The sequence below is a fragment of the Tarenaya hassleriana genome, unplaced genomic scaffold (assembly GCF_000463585.1).
Source record: "Tarenaya hassleriana unplaced genomic scaffold, ASM46358v1 Cleome2, whole genome shotgun sequence".
NCBI lineage: Eukaryota > Viridiplantae > Streptophyta > Magnoliopsida > Brassicales > Cleomaceae > Tarenaya > Tarenaya hassleriana.
This window is the reverse complement of record NW_010965372.1, coordinates 4,268,932-4,290,416: the sequence shown is the minus strand read 5'-3', so window position 1 is coordinate 4,290,416 and position 21,485 is coordinate 4,268,932. Positions and strand designations below refer to the sequence as shown.

At 36.7% G+C, this 21,485-nt stretch overlaps 3 protein-coding genes across 6 annotated transcripts; 2 read left to right on the top strand and 1 right to left on the bottom strand.

Annotated features, from left to right (window-relative positions):
* LOC104812185 (sucrose synthase 6) lies at positions 1 to 4,720 on the bottom strand. Its single transcript, XM_010539217.2, has 14 exons — positions 4,519 to 4,720; positions 4,269 to 4,401; positions 4,000 to 4,154; positions 3,563 to 3,755; positions 3,329 to 3,447; positions 3,017 to 3,233; positions 2,851 to 2,946; positions 2,573 to 2,746; positions 2,373 to 2,489; positions 2,096 to 2,262; positions 1,781 to 2,005; positions 858 to 1,424; positions 622 to 760; positions 1 to 532 (listed from the first exon to the last, which is right to left on the bottom strand). The coding sequence occupies exons 1-14, from the start codon at positions 4,623 to 4,625 to the stop codon at positions 101 to 103; spliced, it is 2,841 nt and encodes a 946-aa protein (XP_010537519.1). The 5' UTR covers positions 4,626 to 4,720; the 3' UTR covers positions 1 to 100.
* Positions 4,721 to 8,101: 3,381 nt separating this feature from the next.
* Positions 8,102 to 9,989, top strand: LOC104812184 (myb-related protein A). Its single transcript, XM_010539216.2, has 3 exons — positions 8,102 to 8,454; positions 8,661 to 9,137; positions 9,628 to 9,989. The coding sequence occupies exons 1-3, from the start codon at positions 8,340 to 8,342 to the stop codon at positions 9,825 to 9,827; spliced, it is 792 nt and encodes a 263-aa protein (XP_010537518.1). The 5' UTR covers positions 8,102 to 8,339; the 3' UTR covers positions 9,828 to 9,989.
* A 2,185-nt stretch (positions 9,990 to 12,174) lies between these two features.
* LOC104812181 (conserved oligomeric Golgi complex subunit 3) lies at positions 12,175 to 20,781 on the top strand. 4 transcript variants are annotated; one of them, XM_010539213.1, is made up of 25 exons: positions 12,175 to 12,417; positions 12,633 to 12,716; positions 12,830 to 12,937; positions 13,096 to 13,140; positions 13,228 to 13,302; positions 13,404 to 13,499; positions 13,769 to 13,846; positions 14,077 to 14,162; positions 14,299 to 14,365; positions 14,586 to 14,648; positions 14,829 to 14,930; positions 15,110 to 15,214; positions 15,296 to 15,388; positions 15,874 to 15,962; positions 16,517 to 16,736; positions 16,965 to 17,051; positions 17,129 to 17,245; positions 17,329 to 17,361; positions 17,566 to 17,652; positions 17,732 to 17,794; positions 17,926 to 18,042; positions 18,545 to 18,637; positions 19,010 to 19,135; positions 19,642 to 19,742; positions 20,314 to 20,781. In XM_010539213.1, the coding sequence occupies exons 1-25, from the start codon at positions 12,334 to 12,336 to the stop codon at positions 20,441 to 20,443; spliced, it is 2,349 nt and encodes a 782-aa protein (XP_010537515.1). In that variant the 5' UTR covers positions 12,175 to 12,333; the 3' UTR covers positions 20,444 to 20,781. The 4 variants fall into 4 exon arrangements, with proteins under 4 accessions (XP_010537515.1, XP_010537513.1, XP_010537514.1 ...); XM_010539211.1 differs by having other exon boundaries at positions 16,965 to 17,054; positions 17,123 to 17,245; XM_010539212.1 differs by having other exon boundaries at positions 12,176 to 12,417; positions 16,965 to 17,054.
* Positions 20,782 to 21,485: the final 704 nt, after the last annotated feature.

Here is a 21,485-nt window from a genome sequence, read left to right as displayed (position 1 = left end):
ACAAATATATTTATTAATTCATATACATGTATTAATTTATTAATTTATTTACGTTTAGAATTGATTGAGATAAATTTCCCATCTTTTTTTTTTCGCGAAGTTAATCTTCTCGAAATGAAGAAGTGAAGAACTTCTCCTTCAGGACAAAGCAGATCCAGACGAAGGCTACGATCAACCAAACCAAACTTCGAACTGGAGAACCTTCTTGTCTCCTTTGTCCGTACACAATCTGCATCTCTTCTAGATTCTGCCTTGTTCCAGAAGTTTCCAGAGTTTTCCCTAGCTTTTCGGTTTCTTCAGCTCCAAGTAATCCATCTTTCATCTGGGTTTCTGCTTTCTCGGTTGACTTTCTCTTTTCCCCTACAGAATCTTGATCGGCTTTCATCTCTGGTTTCTTCTGTTCGAGTTCTCGTGTTTCTGTCTCTATGGTTTGCTTCTGCTTAACTGATAATGGTTTCTTGGGCAGCAAGTTACGTAGTGATGACAGTCTCGAAGCCTGAGGTTTCTCGTCGGGGATCGTCACTTTCTTGGCCTGCAAGAAAAACATGTCCGGTCGATACAGATTTTCAAAGGAATTTAATTACAGACGACGAGCTTCGGATCTGGTCTAGGTTAACTCACCAATCGCCTGAACTGGAGATTATAAATCAGTTCGATGTATCTTCGTTTCGCTTTCTTCTGCTCTTCGTTCACAACTCTCCAGAACCCATAGACACTTCCCATCTTCAGTAGCTTCTTGGCGTAGATCTTCCACGTATAGCTGCAAGAATTGCACGTAAAAACATCATAATATGTATGTATTGAATATATATATATATATGTATGTATATATGTGTGTTGTATGTCTTTATATCTACCATTCGTATATGCGTTTCAACCCATCCTCCGAAACCTTGTCCCAATACGAAGCATCGGTACGACATGTGCTGAAGAAATCTGCAATCTTGTCACTGGACTCGTCGCCATTGTTAGGGTCAATATGGAAACCGGAGATGCCATCAACAATGATCTCGGCCGGACCGCCTTGGTTAGTCGCAAACGTCGGTAATCCGCAGTTCATCGCCTCGATGACCGTTAATCCGAAAGCTTCGTACAGTGCGGGTTGTACGAAAACGCCCTTCGTATCGGCTACGCATCTGTACAGCTCCCCGTTCCTGTATCTATCGGTCTGTGCAGCGATCCATCTGAACTGCCCTTTGAGTTTGTACTTTTCGACGAGGTGGTGCATTTTCTTGATCTCCGCCTTTTCTTCTCTGTCGTTGGATCTCGAAACGTCGAAGAATCCGGCGACCACCACGAGGTTTGCCATCTCGCGGAGCCTCTGGTTCTTCCCGTACATTTCCACCAGACCCGTTATGTTCTTCACTGTGTCGAGCCTCGCCATTGAGAAGATGATCGGTTTCTCCTTTTCCGCTAGATATCCCCTGTTTCAGCCGACACACAGAAGTTGTATCAGACGGATACTCGGCTGCTACATGAGATGAAATTGGGTTTTGTTTTCAAGAAAACGTGAAAATCTGGCTCAGGTTCGGGTACTTAACTCGAACCAACCATAGATATTTTGAAAAATATTTGAAGTTTGTATTTGAATCTCGGGTTCAGATAGCCAAAACGGATGCGAGATCGGTAATGTCTCATAAGACCCGAGTTGTTCGGGTTTAGCCTCGAGTCCTCGACCCATAACCATCCGTAATATCCATTAACAGTTATAACTCAACCTCTGACAAGACAATCTATGTGCAAGTCCTGTCTTCTCAAAGGTAGATTGTCTGAAACTTACATGTGTTCGTCGTTGTCTTTCTCGTTGTAGAGAAGTTCTTGAATAGCGGGATGAAACTCCGAGAGCCGTTTTTGCTGCTGGGAGGACGGGAAGTATACAGACTGATCGGCACCAGGAGCTGCTATGTTGAACTTCGGATCAAACACATCAATGCCTGAAACCACTCTGCATAAGCTCGGCATTGTGAAGGCCGTGTGGCTCTCGTACTGTCCCGGCCTTTCCTTGCTGCAAGAAACCATACATATATATGTGTATGTTGATGTCTCAGAACTGATATATGATTGTAATGGCTGAAACATCTAAAGAAATACGAACCTTCCGGCGATTTCTTGGTAAGTACTCGTAATGATGAAGTCGGAGGCGTTCATTGCGATCAGATCAGCTGTGAATTGGCATGAGAAATGGTACTTTGGATCTAACTCCTTCCATTTCGCATCCGAATCCTCGTACTTTGTCTTCTCCAGTGCATGAGCAATCGTTCCCTAAGCGCATATATTCATCGACGATCAGCTCAGCTTCCACATTGTAAAAGGAAAATGAAAGGGTGGGGGGAGGATCAGTCATATTGGTTGAAGGAATTAGGGTTTTTCACCTGAGTGACGTCGAGTTTTGCAGCCATTAGAGACGCCACTAAGTTCCCGTCTGTGTAGTTACCGATTATGAGATCGGGTTTGCACTGTAGGCGTTCCGTGATCTTGCTCGTAGCATCCTGCAATGGCGGAAACATGGTTTTTGCTTTACATTCTGTACAATATGTATATCGACTTATATGAAGCAAACTTCATTCCTCACCTGAGAAAATCTTTCCAGGTAAGGGTAGATATCGAAACGGGAAACCCATTGCCGGAGAATCCCTTTCTCCGTCACGAAAGGAATCCGGAAAATGTGAGAATACTTAGTTCCTTCAATGGCTTCAAGCTCTTGGTCACACTTTGTTCCCCGTGCTTCGGGTATCAATCTCGTAACCTGCAGAACAAGGAAAAACAGTTGACGAAAAAGCCGAATGCATTGCAGAAACTGAACTCATCTCCTTTGTTTCAGTTTATGTTTTGTCGGAATCTGAAACTCACCACAAGAATCTGAGGCTTGAATCCGAGTCCCTGTTGGCTAATCTGAAGGAGAAGCTCTTCCTCTAGAGCTCTTACTTGATCAAGAATGTACACGACCTATGATCATTACACCGAGTTTCAGAAACTAAACTGTGTTTTACGCATATAGATACACTTATATATGCACCTGTCCTCCAGTGTCGGGAAATCCGAGCACGTCTTGCTGTCCAAAGTACCCGTGGATCGAGAATATCACAACGTTGAACACTGTTGGGAGCCTGCTGAAGAGCGATTCCAGCTTCGAGTTATCGGGAGCTTCGAGAATTTCCGAGAGCATGACCATAGTTTCTTTCACTCTCTCTGATGTATCTCCCCATCCTTTCTCGAACCCCATCTCCTTTAGCCTGAGACAGAAACGTTTCAGACCCGTGTTTAGAAGGAAAGAGAGGTCGTTAACTAGTTTCTTCGATCTGAATCGCAACGATAACGAAATGACAACCTCTGCGAGAAATCCTCGTATGGAGTGTGTTTCGGATAAGTTGAAACCATACTGATAGCAAGAATCAGTGCTTTTTGAAGCTTCTGGACCGTGTCTAGCTCTTCGCTGATCATCAGACTCTGCAGATTTGACGACATCTTTAACGAGTTGCAAATTTTCTCGAAGAAATATATACAATGTCGTCATGAAGAGGCTATAAAACAAAAGAGTGTGTGTGTATATATATATCTCTACCTCTCCGCGATGATTGAGGCCGAGCAAGTAGTTCAGCAAGGGCTTCGACTTATCGAGCTGGTCGCCGAGCTTGGAAGAGATGAATCTCGAGACGTAATCAGCTCCGTTTCCGATCGAAGAAGAAAGGCTCAGCCGAGGAGTCGTGAAATCGATCGCTCCAAAGTCTATTTCCAACGCGTTCTCGTCCTTGGCCCTGCAGACACATCAAAACGTTTAAAAGATCGTTTTAGATGGATCTTCTTGCCGTTTTTTGCTACCTTATAGGACTGAAAGAAGAAAAAAAAAATCGGATTTCGGGTAACTGCCGCTATGCTATACGAGACGAGAGATCGGGTTTGGTCTCGAGGAATACTCGAAAATCGGGGTTCTGATTCAGATAAAACCAGAAATTTTGAATACCCGACCGCATCCACCCCTATTAAGTAGGACCTACTAACCAGTTCTCGTCGAAAACGGATTCCTTGAGCTTCAAGTATTCCGCCGCCGAGATTTCATCAACCGATAAATCTGCAGAGTTCACTTTAACAAATTCCCAGAAACCGGGATTAGGCCTCGCCGCCAACGCGACAAACGGAGGAATCACCGCCGCCTCCTAAAACATTACGAAAACAAAACAAAAAAACATTTTATACGAAGAAGAAGAAGAAAAAAACATATGTTAAGATACTAAGTATAGTTAAGATTCATTCAGACATCCTTATAATACCTGAGTGCATGTAAGAATGTAACCAAACAGTCCCTCCAGGATCTTGCTTCGTTCACGAACGTCTTCTACAGATTTCTCTATCTCGCTCATCAGATTCCCTCGCTTCATCAACCTCTTTCCTTCTCCGACAAAGCTGTATATATACATTACCCGAACGTTTAGCCGGGAAAAAATGGATTCAAACTATCAAAAAATGTGCTGAAAACATTCATCAAAATCTGTAAAAACAGAGTTCAGAAAGATCTGGGACCTGGCAAAACATCTCTTCATATGATACCGACTTTGCTTAAACGCGTCGGGCATTTTCTCCGCGATCGAATCTGATCTCTGGAGCGGATATGGAGAAGAAAACGCCATTTTTTGACGAGCGGAAACAAATGTAGGATCAAACTGCTCTAAATCTTTAAAAGTTTGATCAATGGAGTTTGTGGATTTTTTTTTGCAGAAACATGATTCAATCATATGTATTTATAGATACGTATAAGGTGATGACGATGCATATATTGAAGGGGACAAAGAAAGAAGGAGATGAAATGGGCGAAGAACATTCGTTAGCAGAAAATTTGGGAAATCCAAAAAAGTTTGCAAGTAACTACTGGGAAAAAGAAAGAATATATGTGATTTTTATGGTTGAAGCAAAATCAGATATTGCACCTTTTGCTTTTTCGGGGGTCCATGTGGTATAATTTGAAACATGTGGGGAGCAAAACGAATTACTCCTTTTTTTACCCAACATCATAAACTTTGCACGTGCAGATATTTACTTGTATATACACTTTATATTTTTGGTAAAAGGCATCCTTATTGGCGGATTCAGATAAAATTACGAAAAGGGACGTATATAATTTTTTTTTTGATTGGGAAGACGTATATAATTTTGCATAGACAAATTTTATTTTTATGGGAATATTTAACATTTTTATCTGATTTTTTATAAAAGAATAATGATATTTTTTAAATTAATTTTAGTGGGCCTAAGGTGGGTCCGCTAACTCCGCTCCTGTCCTTGTATATGCATATACATATTATATACATATACATATGCGCATATACATATATATATATATGATATGTTACACGTGCAAACACTTATACACCTATATACGTACGGCATGCATATCTAGCTAACGTAGACTTGGTGGTATATTATGTGTATATATATACTGCAATATCTAGCTCTATAGATATACACTACATAGATTTTCAGATGGATGGCGGATCCACATTGATGGCAATGGGGCCTTTGCCCCCACTATTTGAATTAAAAAATTTTAATTTCCTTTGTAAATTTTATAAATTTGTAAAGAAAAATTGAAATGCCCCAATATTAAAACGTTAAAATTATAATTTGCCCCCTATTAGATATAATCCTAGGTCCGCAAATAAAATTGATCGAACAAATTCAATATTTCGGTCAAAATCATAGGAACGGTCCAAAACAAAAGCTCTCCAAATGGTATGAACGGTTGAAACTTCACGGTATGTGAATGTAACGTACCTTATAATACCCGGTTTGCTTCCCCATCAAATCCGGTCCAAACCCTAAACCGGTTTAACGAATAAATAAAAATTTTAAAGCACCGAAATAATATAAACCAAAATAGACAGATATATATTGGGCCTTGTATAAAGGTGACCAAATAATTGGGTTTCTATAGTTGGGCTTCGGCTCATCGACTGGTTTTAACAACACCGAGCCGAATCCAATACACGGTCGTTCCCTTTTTTTTCTTCCTAAGCCTCCCTCTCGTCCAGAGACTTCGACATGCTTAAGAAATTCGAGTAAACACCTCATGCTTTTGTTAGATTTAGGTTTAGTTAGTTGAATCGAGATCGAGACTTTTTTTTTTTCTTTTGGATGGTCTTGTTATGGAAGAATGTTCTCAACGTTTTAAAATGTTTACAAGAAAAAAGATTATTATATATATATATATATCAGATGTTCTTCCTCTTCCTGATTTCTTCCAAATTTTTATTTGATAAATTTATTTTCAAATTTTTGAAATGAGTCATAATAGTATATTTTGTAAATTGAAAAATTAAAATAATATATTTTAATTTATGAATTAGTTTTTCACCATATTATAAATTTAGAAATTTTAATGGTTTTTACCTGTATAGATAAGAAGGAAGGGTTCATTTTTTTTATGGCTCATGTTTGTAGTTAATAACATTGAGACGAATCAAAGCGTATGGGCAGACATTAATAAACTAACATGAGTTCTGTTATGAAATGAAATGCATAATTCTATTTAAAACCCAAAAGACCGAACTGATCCTACTTCCTTGGAAGACTGAATCAAAATCACACGCAGAAGAAAAACACAATTTAAAGTAGTTTAATAGAAAAGGTTTTTTGTGGCAACTCTCTCTCGTCTCAACCAATTCCGGAATTTTTTTTAATTTCCTACTAAACTTTACCAACAGGACCGGCCGTAGCACTCGTGCATTTTATTATTATTATTATTATTATTATTATTATTATTAATAATTTATTAAACATGGTGATATTTTATAGGTGGGAATGATTGTTTTGAATGCATATTTGTCTTTGGTGGAAGATCAATGTCACAGCCTGATTTTTCTTTCTTAAGTGTTTTTTTTTTCCACTGGCTCCCTTGGGAAATGCGTCGATATTGGAATGCGAATGTCAAATGAATATTTCTGTTGTGGTTATTTGATAGTACAATTACCATGAAAGATATATAATACCAAGAAAAAACGAAGGACTAATATATATTCATATATATATATATATATGTGTATATAATTTGATTGGTTGAATAATTAACTTCACACTAATAAAAACTGTAAAAAAAAATAATGCATATATTATAGCATAATATATAAATTCTCAAATTCACCGTAAAAAGAAGGTGCATACACATTAATTATGTTATTTTATGGAATTGTGGTTGTTCTAGTTTGTTACACCATTACATGTTTGGATGAGGCTTTCACTCGTTTTAGAATAAAAGATAATATACGGCTCCATGCCACGTCCAAAACATAATTAAATTAGCTCATATACATATATATTGATGAAGATAAAATGTATCATCAATCAGTCATTATTAATAAGACAACGAAAATAGAGAATATCTAACTCGTAAAATGGTGAAAAACTAATTAATAAATATTTCGTTTGATAAATTTATTTTCAAACTTATAAAATGTGTCATTTTAATTACCAAACGAATTTGTAAATCAATGTCATTAATATTTTTCTGACACAATTAAGAAATCATAATAACACATTTTGTAAGGTTAGTTTAGAAATTTTAATGTGATTTACCATATTTTGTTTATTAATTTTATATGAATTAACTTAAATAACGAGTGACTAATCTGTTTTCCACTCGTATATATACATATATACATAGCTTATACATGAATGTACGTACATACGTACGTATATATGTGGATGGGTATTGGTGGCTGATGAGGTAGGTTACAAAAAAGTAGGGAGGTGTAGGTTAGAAAAATTGATTCAACCCGGGAGGGGAGACTTTGAAAGGTTAACGAAATCTGCCCCACCAAGCAATCTCCTTTCTCTTAGTCAAGTCCCTTTAATCCCATGTTTACACATCACATACATATATATACATATATATATGTGTGTGTGTGTTCATATATCATATATGAAAATAAATAAAATATATATATAAAAAAGTAGATTACTTAAAAAGGTGTGTTGGTTAGGGAAGACGTTGGCATCAGTCGCCGGTGGAGAAGGTCAGTCCAAACCCTCTCGACTCTCTAACGGAATTTCTTGTTCCTCCCTATTCTTATTCTCTTCCTTAATTCTCATATCTTGCATCTATATACACACACATATATATATGTATTTTGTGTGTGTATATGCGCTGATAATATATATGTGTGTGCTGTTGCTCTTCAGCTTTCTTATTGTTCCGACATACCCATCTCTCATCTTCCCCCTACCTTCACAAAAACTTAGGGTTTTCAAAGTTTATCTCTCTCTATATATATATATAGGCATAATTGATCATTAGGTTTACGTTATAATCTTTGAGGTTTGGAAGATTAGGGATTGGAGAGGTGAGAAATATGTGCAGCAGAGGTCATTGGAGGCCTTCCGAGGACGAGAAGCTCCGGGAACTCGTCGAACAATATGGGCCTCACAATTGGAACGCCATCGCTCAAAAGCTCCCCGGTCGATCTGGTATATACACACACACACACACATATACATATATATATAAACCTGTGTGTGTATACATAGGTATATCATCATGTCATGTCCTAGGTTAGAGCAGGTGATGTACATGAGGTTGATTGAATCCGTTTCATGTACTTGAATGTTATCTTTAGGTTAATAATCTCTTCTTCTGATGTGTTACAATTATCAAGTACTGTGATAACTTGCAGGGAAGAGTTGCAGATTGAGATGGTTCAATCAATTGGATCCGAGGATAAACCGAAACCCTTTTACCGAAGAAGAAGAAGAAAGACTATTAGCCTCCCACCGAATCCACGGGAACAGATGGTCGGTTATCGCTAGGCTTTTCCCCGGCCGAACCGATAACGCCGTCAAGAACCATTGGCACGTCATCATGGCCCGTCGCAGCCGTGAACGGTCCAAATTGTTTCGCCAGGCCCCCAATAAAAACTCTTCTTCTTTGGATCATCATCATCATCATCATCATCATCACCATGGTGTCGAGAAAGCGATAAGCACGGAGATTAAGGGACCGGGTTTTAACAGTTTAGAATCTGGTGATGGGAAAAGAATGCCGTCGGCTATAATTCATTATCCTTACAAGTTTTCACAGATCAATCATCTTATGTTTCTCAAGGAGTTCTTGACGTGCAAAGCAGGGTTTCAACAAGCTCTAGCCACCGAAGGTAATTGTTCCGTTGGTCCATAAGAACAAAAATGTTTCCTTGCAGGATTTATGATTTGTTCTCATTGAATTCAGGTCATTGTGAATATATATATACACACACACTGTAGTTAAACCGTTAGGTCATGGATCTTGGTGCATGGATCATATAAAACTATATAGTATATAGCATTCATGCATATGGTCTGTTGATTATGTGAGTATCATCAATCATTAGCCATTATAAAAACCCGGATTTCATGTTATGGATGAAACCTTCAATCGTAGGTTTCGACCAAGAAACCGTATAAATCTGTTATATATGTAGTCAAATAACTTGAAGATTTTCCACGAGAGTACTTATACGAGTACATTTGTCATTTGCCCATCCACACACACACACACACACATGTATATTATATGTATAATGTATGCAACACACACACACACACACACATATATATATATATATATATATACGTAGCTCTAACTTGTTATTTCCATGCTAGCAGTGAACCGAAGTAAAAGACCGATGGAGTTCTATGATTTTCTCCAAGTTAAAAACACGGATTCGAACGACAGCGAAGTGATCGGAAATTCCAAAAAAGACGGAGAAGAGGTCGATCAAGTTTCTGACGAACACAGCCGCGCCAACAACGGCGATGGAGTTCCCTTCTTCGATTTTTTGTCTGTCGGAAATTCCGCCTCCTAGGGTTTGTTTGAAACGTAAGTAAAACCCAAAATGTAGCTTTTAATTTCTTTCATCAATTATAACCAAAGTTTTAAGTAGGTCGATTAATTACATCGCTTGCAAATCTTGAAAACATAACTAGTTCTTGACCTGACGAACTGTGAAGAACAAGATTGTCTGTTCATGTTTATATCTATATATATACACACACATACTTTTTTCGTTTATTTATTTTGCCGAATCGATACGACGTGATAACAATGGATGTTTATAAAAAAACCAGAGTTTGGATACTTTTAGATATTTTTACATTCTTATTACAACCCTAAGTCGATATATTATAATAGGACCGTAAGTAATATTTAAATGTTAGTAACGCTGAAACCTTTACGGTAACGTTCGTGATTAGGTGCGAATTAACATTTTTTTTATATTGTTAAGTCAAGAAACCAAAATGATGTACGGTACGTTAGATATCTACACACATTAGCAAAGTGATCAAACATCTCACGCTACGTACGTACGCACCGGTGAAATCTTGTATTTGCGTAATTAATTAAGTGCATGCATGCAAAATTCATATAATTAACTCATTTACCTACGTAACCCAATGATAAAAAAAGCACAATCCAATTTAAAATTCTTACGTTGGATGATTTTTAGTATTAAAGGCTGTAACGGAAATAATTATCAGTCTCAACTAATCTAATTTTATCAATGCCAAGCACTATTTAATATCTACAAATTAGATCAGAACAATTACAACTTACAACTAATATATAAAAAAAATAAAATAAAAATTATTGGAGACACTTGTTTATTCTCGCTAATAATATATAAAAAAAATCCACCACACAATATTGATTTTTTTTTTTACTAAAATTGTCTGCGAGCCAAAAATAAATAAATAAATATCGGGGATTGTTCCATCCTAATTAACATAAGTTGTGATATCATTATTTGGAAACAGATCATTAGAAAAAAAATGTATTTTGATGGATAATGATGATGATTTATTTTTTTGTAGTATTTAATTATATAATAGAAAGAAAAGGTTACGTTGGAGTATGGAAATGATTAAGTCGGGTGTAGTTATCAGCCACCAAGAAAGAAAATTCAAAGTAGCAAATGTACCTTTTGTGAACTATATATATATATATATATATATATATATATAGCATGTTTGAGGCATACAAAATTCAACAATATGAAATCACGCGCTACTGATGATAAGAGCATGTTAGTAATATATAGTTAAGGACTTTTTAGTTTAAGTCTGGAAGATGGACATCAGTAGTAGGATCTAAGTCTCACTTGTAACATGTATCTAACCGCCCTTCACGTATTATTTTAATTAATTTTTTTTTTATCACAAACATCCATTTTATTTGTTTCCTTAAAAAAATTCCCCGAATTTTAGGGAAACTAGTTAGGGTTTCCTCGTTGGGTGAAGAATGAAGATATTATTATATCACCATGATTGTTTAAAAGGCGCGGGTCGAAATAAACTACACGCAAATACAATTATAATGTCTATATATTGTTAAATTTATTATGACATTTAAATTTGTGTTTCCGAACATTTTATAAATTATCCCTATATTATATATATACATATATAATATCCATATAGAAAATCTTATTATTACAAATTAATAATACAGAGAAAATAAAAAGACATTACACGTAATCCAATATTATTCGCCGAAACCTCTCCCTCTATCTAATAATAATAATAATAATAATAATAATAATAACAATAATAAAATAATAATAATAATAATCTAAGAAAATTCAATGAAAGATTGATTATAAATTTGAAATTATCAAGATTAAGATTACCATTAAATCAATAATGCCTAGAGATTCTATAGCAATAAACTGTATTACTATTTTTGTTACTATAAAAATACAATTTTTTTAAAAAGAAATTAAAATTATAATGCACTATCATTTTGTGTGTCTTAGTATTAGTAATACTTTGATTATACAAAATGACCAATTTTTTTATTACCTTTTTGTTTCTAAGTGACGCAAAATTTTGTCGTCGTTGTTATGTTTCTTAATAGCATCCTTATGCAAGATTTTTGGTAAGCAAAGAAAGAATTTCAGAACTAGAAAATCACAATGTAAAAGAACAAGTCGTAATTGGACCTTAAGTTTAGAGAATATGCAAATTAAAAATTAAAATACATTATTTGGTAATTTCTAAACGTTTGAGGCAAAAAAGAAGATTAGAAATTCTGGAGGATTAAACCATAAATAATAATAGATGGAGACAAAAGAAGAAGTTACTCGTTATTTCCGCACGATTAAAGGGTGAAAGGGTAATTGTAGCACCGCAAACGCTTTGAGACGCTGAATCAGACACCACACCCCGGTGCGTCTCCAACGCCGGCTGGAAACGCACAGCAAATGAACAGATTTACAAATCGCTAATTTCACCATACAATAATCACTCTAAAGATCTTCGTCCTCCACATCGACGGATCGAGCAAAACCCGTAGGTCGAAGAACCGCCATAGATATGGCGTCGAAGGTGACACCACCTCCTCTTCCGAAATCAGGAGCAATCTCCAAAGGCTACAATTTCGCTTCCACTTGGGAACAGGTTCTTTTCTTCTCTTCTTCTTCTTCATCTTCCATGTTGTCGTCATTTTGCGTGATTTGGGCTCCAGATCCGCAATTGGATTGAATTTCTGTTCAACGGTAGCGCTGATGTTGTCTACGGATCTGGCATTTTCTTGCTGACAATACCGAAGAGACTGGTAGTTTTTGTTTGCTCTCTTCACTTCTGGTCTCTCAGTGAAGTAATTTGTGTTGCAGAATGCTCCTTTGACAGAACATCAACAAGCAGCTATTGCTTCCTTGTCTCATGCCGTCGCTGAGCGGCCACTTCCTGCCAATCTTGTGAGTCTGGGTTTTTGTTGTTGTCCCCCTTTTGTTAATGGACCGTTTTGAACGTAAGGCTGGAGATCATTTTTGGGTTTTCGTATGATTTCGCTATTAGTTCACGTCTTCAGGTGCATGATCATGTTCAACGACCCGAGAATGGCTTGTCTGTCGCAGGAGAGGATGCGAATGTGGGAGATTCTGGAGCAATTGAAGCTGTTTTGACTAGTACCAGTCAGGTAATCTTGCAAACTTGATGTTCCAAAGATGGATAAAGGCTACAGAGGCCATGTTTGGCAGATCTGTGAAAGAAGTTTGTGCCAGTACATCAGAAATTTTATATGCTTGTGTCGAGTGGTCGTTTTGACTGACTCCTTTTTTTTGGTCTTAATTGCAGTTCTATAAATGGTTTACTGATCTTGAATCAGCTATGAAGTCTGAGGTTAGTGATAGTCATGTTGTTGACTAGTAGATAGTCTAGAAGCGCTGCTTGAAGTTTACCTAATTGATGTGTTCCTCTCTGCTATAGACCGAGGAGAAGTATAGGCACTATGTCAACACTTTGACTGAGCGGATCCAGACGTGTGATGATATACTTCAGCAGGTATGTTTTCCTGCAAAGTTTGCACATTTCTGCAGTTTTACCCTTCCAATTAACCATATATGCATTCTTACAGTTATTGACATTTGGAGTCTCCTGTGCAGGTTGATGAAACGCTTGACCTATTTAATGAATTGCAACTACAGCATCAAGCTGTAACAACAAAGACAAAAACTCTTCACGATGCATGCGACCGGCTGGTATTGTTTTCTTAGTCTTTTATTCAGCAAGATGGTTTTGTGTTTGGCAAGATGGTTTTGTGTTTGGCAAGATGGTTTTGTGTTTGGCTTTATCTCTCATGTCTTTTCCTCTTTGGCTGACTATTAATACCAAAACGGCAATCAGGAAAATTGGCTTAATGAATCATGGCTGATCAAAAGCTACTGACATGCCATTCGATTCTTTTAGTTATTCTGGATAATCTTTGGTTTGATTGGTTTCACTGAATCCCTTCTTTTACCCAATCTAGTTAATGGAGAAGCAAAAACTTATGGAGTTTGCTGAAGCACTTCGGAGTAAGCTCAACTATTTTGATGAATTGGAGAATGTAAGATTTGAATATTGGCTTATCAGTAGTGGTTTATTTTATGTTGTATTATCGATGTTCTGTAGCTTGAGAAGAGAGTTCTTCATGTTTTGTTCTTTAAAATCTTTGATTTGATATCGGACGTTACCGTGGTAATTTATTTCACAAAATCTGTTTAATACGGAGTGATCACAAATTAAGGGCGTGCTTCAAAAGGGTATTAACTTGTCTATTGTTATTTAATTTTGCAGATATCCTCCAATTTCTATGCTCCTAATATGAATGTATCAAACTCAAACTTTCTCCCTCTACTGAAACGGCTTGACGAGTGTATTACGTAAGTAAATTGCACTGAATTCAATTCCTGAAATTACATTCATGACATGGGAGTTTTCTGAAAGAAAGACTTTTGACATCTTGTTTCTCCCTTCAATTGATTGTTATGCGTTTCTTTTTACACTGGGTTCTTGTAGGTATGTCGAGAGCAATCCTCAATATGCAGAATCTAGTGTTTATTTGCTGAAATTTCGTCAGCTCCAGGTGCGCAAAGTGATAGAGAAATTTTTAAGTTGGCTATCCCGAAGAATTTGTAGCTCTGTCTTTATTTTCGTCCCTCTATCTCAACACTTACAAGTATCATGTATACACACACATGCACAAGCGCAAAAACTCTTGCGTATTCATAGGGGAAGTAAGTCTCCTGTAACATCGGAAATGAGAGAAAACTCAGGAAAGATGCTAACATTAATTATATTTGCAGTCGCGGGCACTGGGCATGATCCGGGCATACATACTTTCTGTTCTTAAAACTGCTGCTTCCCAGGTAAGTTTTCTTCGGTGACATGCATATACATTTGCAAACTTAAGCAAATGATTGTTTATAGTATATATGAATGTGTATATACGTGTTTGCATATGTATGCATGTATAATATATGCATGTACAACTAATTGATTGTCTATGCCTAGTTCTTTGATCTACGAGTTGTTGTTTCCATTGTCAGGTTCAGACAGCTTTCCGTGGCAATGCTGGAAACAGAGCATCCGTCTCAGAGGGTCTTGAGGCATCTGTTATCTATGTTCGCTTCAAGGCTGCAGCTAGTGAGGTGATATATTTCTCTTTCCGAGTTGGTGCAGAAGTGATAGGACTGCAATATTAAATAAAACACAGAGAAAAATAGTTTGTGAAATTCAACTTTAACTTCATTCTTGTGAAACTAAGTGTTGATATTAAGATTCCACAATATATTGTTTGTCATGGCGTTGGGTACTATTATTTGTGCAGCTTAAACCTGTCCTGGAGGAAATCGAGAGTAGATCATCAAGAAAGGAATACGTTCAAATCCTTTCTGAATGCCACAGACTATACTGTGAGCAACGGCTTTCTCTGGTGAGTCAATTGTCTGGAACTTCATATGGTTTTAGTTTCTATCTGCAGGTAATTATAACTTCTGGTGGTTATTTGTTTCAGGTAAAAGGCATAGTTCACCAGCGGATAACTGAGTTTGCCAGGAAAGAAGCATTGCCATCATTGACTAGATCTGGCTGTGCATATTTAATGCAGGTATGTGAGAGAAAAAGAAAGCTGGAAAACCCTCTTGATTCATATTGGATAATGCAAATCTCGCCATTTGAAATATAAAAGATCTCTCTTGCACATAAGGAGACGTGATAGAAACACAACACAAGAAGAAACAGAAAGAATTTGGAAAAAGGAACAAAAGTAAAAGTAATAAGTATTCCATAAATAAAAAATTATCAATTGTTAGTTCCTCGCCTATGGGATTGGATTCCTAGCTTTCTTATGGTATATGCTTGAGTCTCTGTGGTGATGCGCCTTGGATCATCATATATTAACCATATGCCTTTGGTCATCATAGCAGTTAATCTTTGTGCTTTTTTGAAGGATAGATGTCTGTTTTGCGAGATAAGTTATTGATCGGATAATTAGCTTTTGGCTTGTGAAAGATTTCAGAGATCCTTGTTGTATTTGGTTTTGTGGTCCTAAAACTATTGCGCTTCTTACTTGACCCCGTTATAAATTTTCAGGTTTGCCAACAAGAGCATCAAATGTTTATTCATTTCTTTCCAGCATCTTCAGAAGACATTTCAAGTCTGGCACCTTTAGTAGACCCTCTGTAAGTTTTACCCATGCATCCTTCTGTAATGACTACCTTTGTTGTTTCTATTAAGGTTAGTCCTCAGAGGCACTTTTGGCGCTTCTTAAACTGAAAAATTGTAACTTGAAACAGATTGGATTATTTTGACCATGAACATATTAAAAAATTCAATAGTTCAGAAGTATCAGATTTATGTCTGCTTCCCACACTACCTTATTGGCATTTATCAATATACTCTACATCTGATATTCCCTCCCATGCTTATGGTACCTCATCCTGTTCTACAATATTGGCAAAATTTTGTTGGGGTCACTTTCCTTTTATTTTGATATAAAATTTGTAGATTTTTTAGGAGCCAATAATCTGTAGTCAATTTATATGCTTCTGGTCTTGCATTTCTTGGGTGGAAAAATGACTCTGGTTTCATAAAATATGAGTAAGCCATATGTAACTTGGTTTATCTTTTTGGAGCTAACATGGACTTGTATGCCTAATATTTCACGGATTTTCATGGTTCTTACACCTTGCTCACTTGTCTACAAAATCATTGTCTTTGCTTTATTCTTGGCCAGGTCTATGTACTTATATGACATATTGCGTCCAAAACTCATTCATGAAACAAATATTGACCTTCTTTGTGAGCTCGTCCATATCCTTAAAGTTGAGGTCTTGGGGGAACAACCTGCTAGACAAAGTGAACCCCTGTCCGGGCTACGACCTACACTGCAAAGAATTTTAGCTGATGTTCACGAGAGGTTGACTTTCCGTGCCAGGACACATATTCGGGATGAGGTAAATTATATACTTCAGCAGAAATTCTCTCGTGTTTTTTCCCTGTGTAAAGATACATATATTTTAATGCCTTTGGATTGATCGGTCTTTCTTTCTCTTTAGCTTTTACTTCTATACAAGCTAAATACTGGACTGCTTGAATTCGAAAAACTTTGTTAGTTTAGTTTGTGATAAAGGATTTTGTTTCCCCTGAGTTGGTTGGTCTTGAGTCTGTTCTTCATATCGCAGATCGCAAATTATATTCCATCTGATGATGATCTGGATTACCCTGCCAAATTGGAGAAGTCTTCCGATGCAACATCCGAAACTAATCTCGTGGTCAGAATGACATTATGGTACTGTTCTATGGTTTGGGTAGTCTCAAGTTGCTTATTTTCTTTTTAAAAGTGCAGGATGGGGAAAACCCTGATGTATTCAAGACTTGGTATCCACCTCTGGAGAAAACCCTTTCATGTCTCTCTAAGTTATACCGTTGCTTAGAACCTGCCGTCTTCACGGGACTAGCTCAGGTTTAGATTGTTCTATAACTGTCTAAAATCTCTTTGCTTTTCCTAAGTGCTGCCTAACACACTGTCTCATCTGGTTTTCACAGGAAGCAGTGGAAGTTTGCTCTCTGTCAATCCAGGTAGGCAAGCTAGAAAAAAGCAGATCTTGTTGGTTTCTTTTGTTTCTGTGTTTTCTGATTCTCCTTGAATACTACCATTCTAAGACAGACAAAGATAGGTCTTTTCGCAGAAAGAACATCTTGTTTTGTTTTATGCTACTAAGCTTACATGTATCGCACATCTTCCGCAAGCATTCCTCTTATCTGTGTTAAAATATGCAACAGAAAGCCAGTAAGCTTATCACTAAGCGCTCAACTCCAATGGATGGGCAGCTTTTCCTAATCAAACATCTCCTTATATTGAGGGAACAGGTTATGTCTGATTATCTTTTATTACCTTTTCTGGTTATTTGGTTTTATTTTTAACAAGTTTTCTAATTTGTTTCTCCAGATTGCCCCTTTTGATATTGAATTTTCTGTCACCCACAAAGAGCTCGACTTCTCTCATTTGTTGGTTAGTTCCCCGTGGTCCGATTGTTTGTTTGCCATTGAGGGTGTTTCCTTCTATACATCCACAGTGTTTCTTGCTTTGTTTTGGTTTTACCACGCTTCTCTTAACAACTTTGCCTGAAATAACTTGGTCAGGAACACTTGCGAAGGATTCTTAGAGGTCAGGCCTCACTCTTTGACTGGTCAAGATCAACTTCCCTGGCGAGGACCCTATCGCCTCGAGTTTTGGAGAGTCAAATTGATGCCAAGAAGGTTTGTGGCTTTTATTTTCTGTCAACTAATGACCTTAGGTTTACTTCATGTTTATTTGTGATCTAGCTTTGTTGTTTTCATATGACAATGAGATTGCATTCACCGTTATGCAAGATGGATACACTAAATCTTTGGAGAAACATTAGAAATTGGATTTGATAATCTGGAGTACACTTCTGCCCCTGTTTGTCGGAAAAGCAATATGGTGCTGACAGGTTTTAATTCTCAAGTGAGATGGTGGAAATAAATCTTAGTATTTCACAACATGTATTTTACCAAGCTCTTCAAATGACCAGAAACTTGTCTCTTTTATTTTGAACATTAATCAGCGGTATTCATGTAACTATTTTCATTGCAACATTTTTACACCTATCTCCAAGTTTAGTTTTGGAGGAGACAATTTAAATTCTTTTGGTATGTTGAACGGTATATTGCTATTTCGAACCTCACGTTTCATTCCTTTGATTGGATATGATGTGTGGAGGAAATCGTCTGTTTGCAGGAACTGGAAAAATGTCTCAAGGCAACCTGTGAGGAGTTCATCATGTCAGTCACTAAGTTAGTTGTGGATCCTATGCTTTCATTCGTTACCAAGGTGGGTTTTAATGTTTGTAAGATTTTAGTTTTAGATTTATGATTGAGGTTGTCATGGATGGGACAAACATAAGATCATTTAGTCATTTAAGGACAAAAGATTTTAGTTTTTAGATTTATGATTGAGGTTGTCATGGAATGAAGCTTCAACGAGAGCTGGCTGTTGAGCATCTCTCTCACTGTTTCATTGTCCAGAAAACTTTATATCTCCTTTTGAGCATCTGAAAACAGCTTTCGATTTTAAATTCTTTCAAAGACATGTGCATCTGATTAATATAATGCACTGAATGGTGACGGGAGGGGTGATAATACTCTATTATAGAATAGTGTGATGTTTATGGTGTATTTGTTGATCATATAATTGTATGTGCAGGTCTCTGCCATAAAAGTTGCTCTATCCACTGGAACTCAGAATCAAAAGGTAGGGTCTGTTATGGCCAAGCCGATAAAGGAACAAGCTTTCGCTACTCCAGATAAGGTGGCTGAAATTGTTCAGAAGGTACGGAATGGTTTGGATATATATATATATATATATATATATAAGAAATGGGGTAAATTTCATTTTATTTGTTGCTCCAGTCACAAACGCTCATGTGATAGCATCATCTTGCTCAAAGACATGGCATATCTCATAGTAGTTATTTTCTCATTGCTTGTGGTCTACACCATTGTCTAATTTGGGTGGTTATAACTGATCCAAGCTTGTAGTTATTTTCGTCATGTTTGTGATCTCTTTAAAGAAGAGATATCAAGCATGCAGTGATCGCTTGCCTGCTTTAGCTTTGATACTAGTGTACCAAATTAAGGCATAACCAATTAACCGCATCTCTCCGTGCCTTCAGAAATTCTAGGATGACCATAATACTGGATTACTGGTGTGAGAGCATTAAGTTGGTATCTATATTCCAGATGCAATAGATGTTTGAGCTTGTGACAACACCTTCTTGAAATTGTGAACATCATTCTTTACCTTTGGTTGATTATCTTTTCTTGCACTTGGATCAGGTAAATGCTGCAATCCAGCAAGAGCTGCTGCTCGTCTTGGCAAAAATGAAACTCTATCTGCAAAACCCATCAACAAGGACAATTCTTTTCAAGCCAATCAAGTAAGTCCGTTGCTAATAATGTCGCAACTTTCTTGGATATCTTTGGTTGGCTTCAATTATGCTTAACTGTTGTCTATTTTGTGCTTCTTCTGTTCTGTTCTGTTCTATTCTGTCTGAATGTTGCTCTGAATCAAATATCTTACCAGTTTGAACAACTAAAACACGTAAATAGGAAATATGGCCTTAAAAGATGTTTTAGTGCAGCTTAAGGAGAAGTTTAGATCCATCCAATTCCTTGTCCCCACCAAACACAAGCCTGTTACTCAATTGTTTTTCCTCGTGGTTTTGTGAGGAAAAACTTCACTATGGGCTATACGATGCAACACCCGGGAAAGTATAAGCTTTTCATCGTTTCTAGTGATATTTGAACATCTTTTATTTTTCACTTTGGCCTAGTTGCCAATTTTAATCCCCACAAATCGCGGGTGTAATGTTCAAACCCTGGATATGTCATGGACGCTGCATCGATTGATAGTCGAATATTGTGATCTTGTTAATGTGGCCATAAATATAGGCGACACTAAAATAGTTTACACTTTTATTACCGACATTTTTTTGTTTGTTTGTTCAGGACGAATATTGTGGAAGCTCACGCCCAAGTTGAGTCCTTGCTCAAAGCCGAGTACTCGTCGAAAGAGCGAAGCGACATCAAAATGATATCCATTCAGGATTTGCAGACGCAACTCGACAATCTGCTTTAGGTATTTCCCTTTCCATGCTCATCCACTTCACCTCTACCGATCAAATCATTCGCGAAGTGGTTTCGTCACAGAGCCGAGTGAGAGAGAGGATAATCTTCGGTTGTTCATCGGAACAGATGCCATCGTTCACGAACTGTTCTAATACTCTACAGGTTTAATGGCTTCAACAACTCTTTTTTTTTTTTTTTTTTTAATGGTTTCACCAATAGCTGTAAAAGCTAAAAGAGCTATTTACACGAAAGAGTTCACTTTTAAGTTACGAGATCATATGGTGTGTGATCTTTGTTGGACAATTGGTGAAATTTAGGGTTAATAAATATTCATATACAAATAGCTAATCTTATTCATATACAAATAGATAACTTTTGGATGTGAATTTTACCAATAGGTCTTAAAATGATGGTGGGAAACAGTATATGATTAGCCTCGAGTACCATTTGCCAGAGTCGTTCACATGTTGTATTTGTGTAAGATCTCAAACTTATCATATTACATTTCTGAAAGTGTAGTACAGTGATTTCCACATGTGGTTATCTCCTTTCTTTCTAATTTAGCTATGGTTATGGAAAAGATTTATTATTTTCTACTTTGCAATGATAAAGGAATGATTTTCATGTAATATATAAAACGAATTGAATCTATCATATGGTATTTTGCTCTAACTGGAAATTAATTTTAATAAATGGAATGATGCATATTAACTAATATTTTTGAACCCTGAATTGGGACTAAGCACAAAACTAACAATGATTTAGACCAGTCTATTGGAACCGTATCATAGTAAAAGAATATGCCATATTCCTTATTTTATATAAAAAAATGCTATTTTAAACCAAATTGAGTAGAAAAAGTATTAATTCCAACATATTTTATATGAGGGAAGGCTTTTCGATATGGCAATAACATATTACTTTTTTATTTCCAAAAAAGAAGAAGATGAAAATCAGTAAAATAACTTGAAACATTTTGCCTTGTCATCTACAGATACATTTGTGTGTGTGTATATATATCTTCTAATGCCTTTATCGAAAAAAGATGGCAT